This window comes from Eleutherodactylus coqui, chromosome 5 (assembly GCF_035609145.1).
Source record: "Eleutherodactylus coqui strain aEleCoq1 chromosome 5, aEleCoq1.hap1, whole genome shotgun sequence".
In the NCBI taxonomy this organism is placed as follows: Eukaryota; Metazoa; Chordata; class Amphibia; order Anura; family Eleutherodactylidae; genus Eleutherodactylus; species Eleutherodactylus coqui.
In genome coordinates, this window is record NC_089841.1 from 162527798 (window position 1) to 162540131 (window position 12334).

Genomic DNA, 12334 nt, shown 5'->3' on the forward strand with positions numbered 1-12334 from the left:
TGTTCATGATGCTATAGGTAGCGTTGATATGGTCCCGCAGCCGAATCCAGTCGTGCCTGCGGACATGGACAGAAAAATATATTTTCTTACCTGTCCAGATTCAGCGCGGGTCTCCTCCATGCTGGCTAGATCTTCTTTCTTCAGCGTGCCGGATGCATGCGCAGTGCAATTTATTTTTTCTTAATCTCCTTTCCCGCGGATCCACGGCACGTCCACAGTGACAGCTGTGGCTATGCCGCGAATCAGATGGCTTCCATTGACTTCAATGGATGCTGTTCCGCGAGAACATCAGCAAAATGGAGCATGCTGCGATCTCTTCCTGCGCGTGCGATCCGTGTGCTTTTAATTGTCTTGCGGATGCTAATGTATCCCTATGTGCGGCTACAGGTGCAGATCTCCCGCGTGGATTTTATAATTAAAATCTGTCCGTGGACATTGGGCCTAAGTGTTTTTTGGATGTTGAAAATGTGATGGATCATGTAGGAAGAAAACAAATAAGTATTTTTTTTATGTAAAACTCCCATGAAGTGCATTTTTACAAATTATGTACAGCACAGAGCAGCTGAACCAATTTGTTTTAATCATTACGTATATAAAAGTGAGAATACCTGCCGGTGACAAGCTGGGGGCTGTGTCCTATGGGTAAAACATATCTACTTGCAAAAGATAGAGCATGACTTATTATCTCCAAAAACACGGGAAAGGAAAATTCAAGGAGTTGCCATTCAGCACATTGCTTAAAGAGCCACCGCAGTGACATTTTCTTCATTCATTATGTAACTAGTTCCCAGTATATAGAAGTCGTCTCGTATTACCTTGTTTAGTTATTTCTTTCTATCTGCAACTTCCTGGGGCTCTTCATTTCACGTGGGTCGTGTGATCTCATTCGGATCACCTAAGATTTATTTGGCTTTATGTTGTCTCAAGGAGTCAGTTTTTCAGTCCACATAATTGCTGTGTGATGGACCCCATCATACAAGCTCTTCAGAGGGGGCACAGAACCTCTTGTCACAGTTACTGCTGATGAAGAGAGGTTCCTGTCACATGGTTAGGGCTCCTTCACACTAGCAATTGCCTTGCACAAAAATCGCAAGTTCGTGCTCTGCGATGCGATAAAAAGGAGGCTCAATAGGGAAACATGGGAGATTTTTTTAAAATGCACATCGGAGATAGAAAGGATATGTCGTGATTTTTTTCTCACAACATCACATGAGTAAAAACATTGCAAATATGAAGGAAACCATTGAAAATCATTTGTTTCATAATTTAGCGTTTTTACTCCTACATAGCACAAAAATCACACGATTTTCTTGCCAGTGTAAAAGACCCCTTATAATGAAAGACGTTATGGCTAAGGGGGTTAAGAGAAGTTTGGGGGCCCCATGATAAACTTTTGCACCTGGGCCCATGAGCCTTTAGATACGCCCCTGGCTCGGCCTCCTTTCTGTATTCTTTAGGTGAATATAAAGAGTAGTAATAATTAGAGTGCCGTCCCAGTAGGCAGAGATGGTACTGGTCCTAGTTAGAGATGAGCGAGCATACTCGCTAACGCTAACTACTCGAGTGAGTAGTGCCTTAGTCGAGTATCTGCCCGCTCGTCTCTAAAGATTCGCCTACCGGTGCGGGTGACAGGTGAGTTGCGGGAGTGAGCAGGGGGGAGAGGGATCTTTCCTCCGTTCCTCCCCGCTCTCCCCTGCCACTTCCTCCTGGCAGCCGAATCTTTAGAGACAAGCGGGCAGATACTCAACTAAGGCACTACTCGCTCGAGTAGTTAGCCTTAGCGAGTATACTCGCTCATCTCTAGTCCTAGTTGAGCATATGATGCTAAATTAATGCATCGTGGGATTGATAACACAAAATAGTGAAAGAGAAAGAAGGGACAAATCTCAGCATCAAGGCGGTGCCTGATAAGCATCAGACAGGAGGCTGTACTGCATGGAAGTGACTGCAATACATAGGGGATTTCCATAGTGTGACAGGCAGTCAGGTGAGGGGTGCAGGGATGGAAAAATGTGTTTTCACTGAAGTGGCCCTTTTAAATTTCATAATTTCATCTGCAAATGGTGACATCAGATTGACTGCTACATACATGAGGCAGAATGAAGAAGATTGCTGAGAACCTTAATATTCAGCTTGGCGCGTGACATCCCTACAGCACGATGCCCGCCCATTGTGGAATATGTGGCATACCAGTGAAGAACATCAGTGCTAATACCTGCTCAGAAAAGAGGCCACAAAAGTTCATAAATCAGTCTCGCTTATTGCAGCTGGAAAGTCTTGCTCCTTTTTAGTAGCTTTTGTAAATCTTCTCCTAATGCCACACAATGCTGCAGTAATATGCTAATACATCCTAAAATATCATTACTGGTTGCAGTGGTGTGCTATAGTAGGTAGCCACCTAGGTAGGTCGCTCCCTAGAGACATCAGAATGAACTCATACCTCTTACTTCTGGCACGGGTGATGTCAGCCCCAAAGGGGACGTATGTTTTCTAGCTTCTGACCCTGGAGCGGCAGTAAGTAAACGAGTCTCCCGGGGGTAAGTCGTATGCAGGTATATCTGTACCCGCACAGGAAGGAACCCCTGAGGACCCACTACTTCATTTCTATTGAGGGCTCTGTGAAATGTCATTCTATGTGTCAGCCGAGTGCAGGCTATTCCAGTAATAAGAAGATACTTAAGAATTGTCTTTTAAGCAATTCCATAATCTCTTCTTACAGAGCGGCATGTAACGTAGATGTCTTAATACATTGTTGGCTTGGTATGCTGATTACTTTGGTTGCTCATGTATAACTCATTCATCTGCAGTTATGCAACCTCTCCCACTCGTATTTATGTATTTTTAGCTCTCCTGCAGAGGTAATTGTGGCTCCGTGGCAAGACTCGGTGTATTATACTTGCTATTTGTTGTTTTGTTTACACTCGTTGAAGTGGCATAAACCTTAACAGTCGAAAAGAACACTTTTTTTTTCCCCCCCGTTTTTCCTACCACTGGAAAATTATGTTTTGAGAGTGAATAGGAGAAACCGGTTCATCCGCAGGTAGAAGCTGCCCACGTGTTCTTTAGAGCTTTTGACAAGATCTTATTACTATGTAGTGATGTTATCATTGGAGGTGGACTGCGACAACTTCATGAAAATCATGGTGGCTGTCACTATTAAACATGCCGGAGCAAAATCTGAGTTGCTCTCTCATTACACAGACAAACCTTACATAAGGGATGATAAAGATCTTCCTTCATCACTTGACAGTTCTGATTACTTGACAGACTTTATCAGAGATTATTCTGCACTCCCCATCACAAACGTCCGCTACATAGGACAGAATGTACCGTACCACAAATACTGCTTGGGGAGGCTACAGTTGTGTTACAGAGCATCCACTATGAGGTTAAAGGGGTTGTCCAAGTTTGGTTAGAAAGATCCGCCATAAATAAGTTCTAGACAGGGTGTCCTACTCTAGTGGAACGCTTGTCACAAGGGTTTAGTTTATCTGTAGTTCTGCTAGCAGGAAAAAAATTAAAGGGGCACTAACCTTTTAGAAAACTTCTGATCTACTAGATTGTGTTAGTCTTATTATTTCTGTAATATACTTACATTAAAAATTGTGTTCCTTTACCGCTGTAAATCATGTTTGAAGAAGCTGCCACTAGGGGTCTCCCTTCCAGCTTCTCTGCAATCCTCTCCTTGTCGGTTAGATACAGAACTTCTATAGTAAAAAGGACACGGGAACATTTTCATAGCAACAACGGGAGCAGCTCTTCTGCACTCGCAGGCTGCACGCTGACAGATCTGCAGGCACTGAAAATGATCTTCACAGTTTCTGCCTCTCCTGCTGTTACAGTGTGTGTCTCTTTGCATACATTACACACACACATTACAGTGGGTTTATTAACCATTCGGCCAAAATGTCTCTAAATGCCTGAACATCCTGAGAAAGCCGAGGGGCGGGCCATCAGATACTGCTTCCCTGCTCATTGGACAAGATACTGTGCAATTCAGCATGGGAAGTAAGGAAAAGAAAAGCAGGACAGTGAACTACTGGCACAATGCTCAGCTTGCTACAATGAATGGCTGTGATTGGTGCATTAAGCACCAGCTCTGATTGGCTGAGCAGGCGCTCAAGAACCAATCGGAGCAATCTCTTGCTGGAGGTGGAGTTTTCAATCCCCGTTACCAGCAATAGATGCTCGGGTCGGTGCTGACCAGTGCACAGGAAGCCTGCAGGAGCGCCATAGAGCAGTGGGATGGACAGCGCCTGCTAGGGGTGTACTTGTTTGTTCTTTTCTCACGTAGTGTAGCTAGAGTGTTTAGTGCTGCCAAAAATGCGGTACCAAGTTGTGCCGCTTTTTCAGCAGTGCTGAAAATTCTGCCCATTCACTATAATGAGCGTCGCACAGCGTTTAAAAACGCTAAAAATGTCCAAAAATAGAGCATGCAATGCTCGAAAATGGCAGCGCTAAAAAGCGCTGTCTTTGAGCAGCTGTGTAAGTGGTACCATTTTTAAAAAATGAGAGCGTTGTACCGTGATTAGCGCGGTGCTAAAAGCCCTGCTCTAGTCATGGTAATATTGCCTTGTGAGGGGGGCTTAACTGTGTACACTCTAGGCAGATCCTGAGTTTGTGGTGGAGTTACATCGTGTCTGTTCACTGTATTCGCCGTGCCTCCTGATATCCATTGGAGGGTCATCGTCCCCAAGAATCGCCTTGTAGATACTATATTGTAGTATTACCAGTATACACAGGACCAGGGTAAAAAACAGTCCATCGGTTTTTCCCCTTTAGTTCTTTCTACTTAATATGAGTGCATGAAGAATTTCTGCAAACTGAATGCGTAAACCCTCCCGAAGCTCAGTTCCTCTTTTGAAGAGCATCTTCTCTAATTTTACACCGGTAATCCCTGCAAATGTTATTTGCTTCACTCCCTTGAGATATGTGGTATGATTCTTTGTATGTGTTGCATCCAGGCAACTGGAGGAAGGGGCATCGCTGTAGTCGGTGCTGTAAATCGAGGGATGGCAGATCTGCAGCACTGGAGGGGTATCCTACAGTATTGGACATTATTGCTTGGTGTGTAGTGGCATTTACACTCTATCAAAAAAAATCAAGCATCTAGAAGGAATTGTCATTTTACTGCAAAACCCGACATGCAGTTACATCTCAGGCAGATATGTAAATGATTTGAGTTGTGGTGTGATTAGATGAACGGTCTTGTCACCTGAGGCCCCAAAAGTGTTTCCTCCCTTGGCGTATGATAAAGGCTCTCAGAGGCTACTTGTGTGTGGTGACCTGTTTTTTTGCCTCTATGACTCAATAGATAAGATTTCACCCAGTTTACAGAGTTTCAGAGGGGGCGCGTTATTGAAATGGTTGGTCTGGATGGTCATAACGATTAATTCTCCCCACGCCCTCGACAGACCACCAGTAGAGAGGATCGTCTGACTAGCATGAGCAGCTACAACTGTTTCATTGTCCACCATCCAGAGACAGGTGGCGCCATCATTACAGGCTCCTGGTGTCTGTCGGAACCATTTCCAGGCACTTGTCTGAAGAACATTCGGTGCCCATTACATGTACTGCATTTGACACTGTACCATCATCGCTTCTGCTTGTAGTGGTGGTGTGACTGATGAAACTAGAATGCTATGGAGTGGAACCAGGTTGTCTTCAGAGATGAATCCAAGTTTAGTTTGGGCACTGACGACAGCAATGTTCGTGTCCGAAGACCCAGGAGGGAGCGCCTTAATCCTGCCTTTGCTGTGGAGCGGCACACTGTCCCCTCACTACTGGTGTGATGGTCTGGGGCGCCATCACACACAACAGTTGGTCACACCTAGTAGTGGTACGAGAGACGATGACAGCTCAGCAATATGTTCAGGGCGTCCCGTAGCCACATGTGTTCCTCTCATGGCGGCTTCCAAGAGGTATTCTCCAGCAGGATAATCCTCAGCCGCACACAACAAGAGGGCCACAGGAGCCTCCACAGTATTGTCACACTTATGTGGCCTCCCGGTTCCCAGATTTATTGCCAATACAACTTGTATGGGACCATCTGTGACACCAACTTCGACAGCCTATGAGTTTACAGGATCTAGAGACTCCGTTATAGCAAATGAGGACTGATATGCTGCAGGATACTATACGGAACCTATATGCCCACATGCCTGCCCATAACACATCTTGTATCCAAGCTAGAGGAGTTACAACAGGGTACTAGAGCCTACATGCCTGCCAGTATCACATCATGTATCCAGGCTAGAGGAGTTACAACCGGGTACTAGAGCGCCCATGCTCACCCATATCACATCTTGTATCCAAGCTAGTGGTGGTACAACAGGGTACTAGAGCCTGCCTACAAGTGGTCAGTTTTCCACAATAAATGATCCTTTTGCTTTGATATTGTAATCACTTATATCACTATTACACATTAGTTTCACACTTTAGCTGTAAGACGTACATATTTGGGATCCATGCATGAGACGTGCCTATGCTTTCCATCTGAAGTTGGTAAATGGTCGTGATGATTCTCTGCTCTTGCCTGTAAGTAATGATCGTATAGCAACTGCTTGCAATGAACAGGCCGGTGCACTGATGACCTCGCTGAAATAATCTTTCAGCTTGTTGAAAAAAGGTATATAGTTTTTTATCACAGTGGTTGAATCTTTCTGCAGTTTTGTAAAATTCTAATGGTTTAGATCAGGCTGTCGGTAAGTGTGCACATTGGATCCATGAAACCCAAGAGTCAGGTGGTTGCATCTCAACGCATGCATGTTCTCCCAAGATGGAAGTGATCTGTCTAGCTGCCAGACAGGTTCGATGTTTGTGAATGGAGACTCCACATTATCGAACCAAATTGGAGACATAAGGGTCCGATAGGGCAGTTTCACAGGTGACAGATAACCGCTTATCTAACACTTCGTATTCATACAGTGTATGACAGAGTCAGCAACAAAGTGTTTGTAAAGGATTAGAAAAGCATGTTGTTTAGTGCCCCCCTGTCCATGTGTGCTTGATATTGAAGATGAATGGAGCAGAGACGAGAGCGACTATGTTGGGGAGTAAAAGAAAACATGTCGTCTATCTAGTCTAGTGTTTCCCAATTCCAGTCCTCAGGGACCACCAACAGCTCATGTTTTCAGGATATCCTCTGCTAAGAACACCTGTGGCAATGTGTGAGGCACCGACAATAATTTACATCACCAGTGCAACACTGAGGATATCCAAAAACATGACCTGTTGGTGGTTGTGAGGACTGGAGTTTGGGAACACTGAATAAGGCTTCCTGCCCATGGCTCTGCCATATACAGCAGCCCTTAGTCTCAGAAATCCCTTTTACAATGATCTAATGTTCCCACCCCATCGTATGATCAGGGGGATAATCTGAGCGTGTAGGTTGGCAGGGGTGAGTGTCTCTGACATTCAGAAGTACTCATCATCAGTCTCTACTTTAACATTTTACTTCCAGCTCTGGTTCCATCTCGAGTTTCCATCTTCTATTGAGAACACCGCATAGGGAAGAAACCATAGGGTTTAATATGCGAGACCTCTTTGACTTTCATTTCACATAGTTTCTATCCCTGTCAGTCTAGAAAAGCGCTGAGGACCGACAAGAGATGGAAACCATGTGAAATGGAGAATGAAGAGGTCTCACATACTACGCCCCATGGTTCCATTCTGGAACTGTCAGGGTTCCATCCGCATGCAGTTTTGTCGACGGAAGACAGAAACCTGAACAGTCACTGGAAGTAGAAGCGCAGCGTGAGAGTAGCCTAACTGTACATCTTCCATGGATGGAAGCGTCCGACACTTTTCTTGTAGCACTGCCGGCGAGTGGCTAGCTGTAGGAGATCATGGAGTGAGACAGTAACTAGCTGGTGATGCATGACGGGAGGACATAATGAGGCATTGTTCTGTCTTTCAGGTGGATGAAGGAGCTGCATTGGAACAAGCTATTAAATTCTGTCAACTTCAGATGGGAGCTTCTGCCCAGAAACAGGTGAGTGACCAGTGCATGCGAGGCTACAATGCCGGTAGTTGTACATATAATATTATGCTTCACCTGTGCCCATGAAACTGGGCATATCGCAGTAAGGGTTGTCAGTATGTGTCCTCTATCATATTCCCATACAACAGTGGTTCTCACATCTATCTGTGAGATGTGGCATATGCTACTGAAACCAATGGCTATACCTTATAAAGCAGCTGCAATCCAATAATTCAAAGCATAGCACAAAGCTAACCCAAGAAGCAATGCCATCCTCTGCGACATACTGTGTCTCTAACCAAACCAGCATTATAGTACACAGAATCCATAACTAATGCGTGCATTAGTTGTATCACACTGGGGGCTGCTCGCAGGATGGCAACTTGTGACCATTTACCGTTTAGAAAACCAAAAATAAAGGTAAGCCATACATTAGTGTGCAGTAGTAGTGCAGAACACAAATACAGAAAAACAGCAAGCAAGGATTTAGTATTGTAAGAAGAGAGTTAAGCTGATTAGAACTTGTTGTTGCAGGGTTTCCTTGTCCTGTTCTCAGTTCCAAGTGTGAAATTAAAGGTACAGTGTTTATATTCACACATGGCTATAGTATCGTAGACCTTACACCCCCTTATGGACTATTTTAGGGGTCTGGTAATATAATTCTCAGAGAAATCAAGAAGGAGCATCCCAAAAGGTTATGTGCAGTAAGACATTTCTAGGCAGCTTGGCTCCCTGGCAGTTCGGTTTTGTCCAGCTGTGGCATATCATGGAAGAGAAGTGTAAGGATACCCGTACATCTGGGGGCTTGTGGTGTTTTTGTATAGCAGAGGGAAAACATCCCCTGTAGTGACAATTCACTGGCAGAGCTGATCAGGGTTTGCTAGGACCCTGTAGCTCTGTTGTGCCAGGGAAGTAAAAGATATCGCGTAGTGGAAGAACAATTTTCACTTTCACTCTTTAGTACATAGTTCACATTGAGCTCTTTATACTTGATAAAGGAGAAGGCAGAAAGGGATAAAAACCATTCCTGCCTTCTCCCACGGGTTCTCAGCTGTCACCAACAGCTAACAACCCAACATGCTTCTGATTTATTGCAGAAGCAGAGGCTTTAAACCCTCGCTGTATTTTTACGATCACTGGGTTTAAAGCCCAGGACCAAGGGCCGTAAATTTACTGTGCTTGGTCTTAAATGGGTTAAAGAAGACAAAAATTATGACAACTGCAAAAAATGATCAAATTATAATCAAAATCGACAATGATGCCATAGAATGCGTCCGAGACTACTTCTTCCTTGGATTAAAAATTGACCGGGCTGGAGAATCTATGCCAGAGATAAAACGTAGGATAGCATTGGGGCGAAGTGTGATGCTAAACATGAACAAAATCTGGAAAAGTAGGGATATCTGTATAGCAACTAATCGCAAGATAGTGCAAACCACCGTTTTCTCCATAGCCATGTATGGATGTGAAAGCTGGACTGCGAAAACAGCTGATAGGAGGAATGATGCGTTGGAGCTGTGGTGCTGGCGAGAGCTGCTGCGTATGCACTGGATGGCGAGAGGAACAAACAGAGAAGTCCAGAACCGTATAAGACCCGATATATCACTGGAGGCCAAGATGACCGGACTCAGACTGACGGATTTTGGCTATGTAATGCGAGCAGAGTCACTAGAAAAATCTAAAATGCTTGCACAGATCAGTGGCAAAAGATGACCTGGCCGCCAAAGGATACAATGGCTGATACTGCCGAAGCAGATACTGGCATGGATATCGCACAACTTAAAGAAGCAGCACAAAACTGAAAAACATGGAGGGAGCTCGCCTTTAGGGTTGTGAACAACTAAACGGCTAACAACAAGGCTAAAATTAGTTATGTCACAAAGGGGTTAAAAATACACTCAGGGTGACTGAGTTCTGCGTCAAATATATTTAAATGAGACATAAATTCAAAATCTACAATAGGGGAAATTTTGGGGAGAGTATTTCCAATTTTAACATGACTGTTGGGCAGGTCAAAGAGGTTGTCTATTTTTAAACTATTGATGACCTATCCTCAAGTCCTCGTAGATCATTGGGGTGCATCGCCAGGGACCCCTGCTGATCTCTTGGGTGGTGCATTCATGTACTAAGTTGAATTCTGCAGAAAGCAGACAGCTCCATTCCCACTGCAGTGGCCACACTTGGTATTTCAGACTAAGTTCCTATTGAAATGGATGAAAACTTAGCCTGCAATACTAAATTGGGCCACTACAGTGAGATTGGAGCCGTTTGCTTCCTGCAAAAATCAGCCTTTCTCTGAGCACACTCTGACCGTCGTAGTGTATCTTGTCTCCCCCGGACGTATGGGGTGGAGACCAGGGTAGGCCAGGTACAGCAGTGGGAAGGGCCAGCCTGACAGCTGTACATGCCCTTTGACATGTACGCTACATCACTGGGGACTGGGGGACTGCAATCTCCACTACTACCGGCTGCTGTCCGCTCCTGCTGACCGTGTCAGAGTCCCCACCTGGGCAAAAGTACGTGCTGCCTAGAGGCTTTTGGTTATGCCGCTGGGTAGAGGTAGAGGCTGGGTGGAGGGCTAGGGTTAGGCTGCTGGGTGAAGGCTTAGTGTGAGGGTTAGTGTTATGGGTAGGGTTACAGCAGGATCCCCAGGCTCAGAGCTTAATATCCTTAATATCTGCCGGTGCCGCCAGCACTGACACTCTTGCACGGTCGGGGACAGCGGCGCTGCAACTCACATCTGCATGGCTTGGGAGAGAGTCACAGCAGTGGAGCTAGGGAAGGGATGCCCAGGCTGTAAGTGAAGTTGCGCCCAGCGGTGCCAGCACTGATACCCCCTGCACGGCTGGGGACACTAACAGCGGCGTCGCTGCAATGTAGCGCGGGCTGCAGCCTGTGACAGGTGAGCGCAGGGGAGCAAAGGGAGCTCGGGGGGAAAATCTTACTTTGGTCAGCACTGCTGAGGGCCAGGGGGATGGGTGGACATATAGGGAGGTGTGTTTTTGGAAGCCAATCCACATGTGAGGGTGTCACCAAGGATTTCCCTGTCACTGATGCATGTCTCCACCCATACTTCAGGTGGAGACAAGATACAGCAGTACTGACTCTGACAGCCCCCTGCTAATTTATTGATTGATCTATTCTCAGGACAGGCCATCAATGGTTTACAACTGGACAACCCCTTTTAAGAAGCAAACTGTAATCTGCATATTTATGCTCATGAGATCTAAAGAAATGACAATGAATGATGTAATGGAACATGGCATAAGTAGATTGTTAGCATTTAGTTTGTAATTCTAAGAGAGCATATATAACGGGCAGCTGCAACCGCACATGAAAAAACCCATACACTTTTCCTTTGTGCTTTTCACTGCACCGTCTGTATACACACTTACTGGTTTTATGATTTTGGGGAAATTTGACTTCTAGGTTACCTATAGTAGAAGGTGACACTTGTGACAGGGGGATGGAGGAGGGAATACCCTGTGCTCAGGTTCTACCCCAGCAGAATAAAGTCTCCTCTACTAGCCGCTCACTGATGCAGAAGATTCAAGAGCGCTTCCTATGTGGCTTGTGGGCTCTGCGTGCACCATTTGTAGCTACTGATAGATTTACCATTTCCTGACTGATCATACACTTGTAAAATGGCAGTAGAAATGTGTGCCAGTAAATTGTGATAAGTAAGCAAATCCTGAATACCTGCCTGCTCCTCAGATGCTGCTCAGCATGGAATTGAATATCATCAGGCGTTCACATTTGCATTATTCTTGCTTGCCAAGCAGTGAAGTAAGCCAACTCGTGCCAGCCTTTATAAAGGGCTCATGCACACAGCAGGGCTCATTTTCACAAAGCCTATATGGCTCCTATAGTTGAGAGCCATGCAGGTAGCGCATGGACACAGTGGGGTAGATTCACTATTGAAAACTATCTTACACGGTTTGCAGCACATTTACCATCTGCTTTTAGACCCTATCAGACACTTTTTACTTCTCGCTTGACAAAGGGGAGAGGCTTTGTGAAAAGGGAGGTGGCCTAAATTTGGCATTGTGCGCCAAAAATTGCACCAAATTGTAGTTTAAATTTTTTGCATAAACTAAGCCTGCATATAGGTGGTACAAAGTTAGGGTAGACGGTCTAAAGATACTCCATATTATCATTCAGCAGAGGCACTGAGAGTCCATGTATAACTTTTTATTAATTTTTTAGGAGTACAGAGTGTAAAAAACATTAATTCTGCCATTGTTTTGTTTTTTACAACATTCACTATGCGATGTAAATGGCACTTTTTTTTTTGCAGGTTGAGACAACAACAATACAAAAATTATATATATAATATAAGTATATATGAGTGGA

General features: G+C 44.9%; 1 protein-coding gene across 1 annotated transcript in view; it reads left to right on the forward strand.

The window, feature by feature from the left end:
* The window catches only part of CABIN1 (calcineurin binding protein 1), a 116116-nt gene that overhangs the window by 98555 nt on the left and 5227 nt on the right, over positions 1-12334 (forward strand). The window contains exon 33 of the mRNA XM_066603571.1: positions 7919-7993. Coding sequence (XP_066459668.1) covers positions 7919-7993 — 75 coding nt within the window. The remainder of the gene's footprint in view (positions 1-7918; positions 7994-12334) is intronic.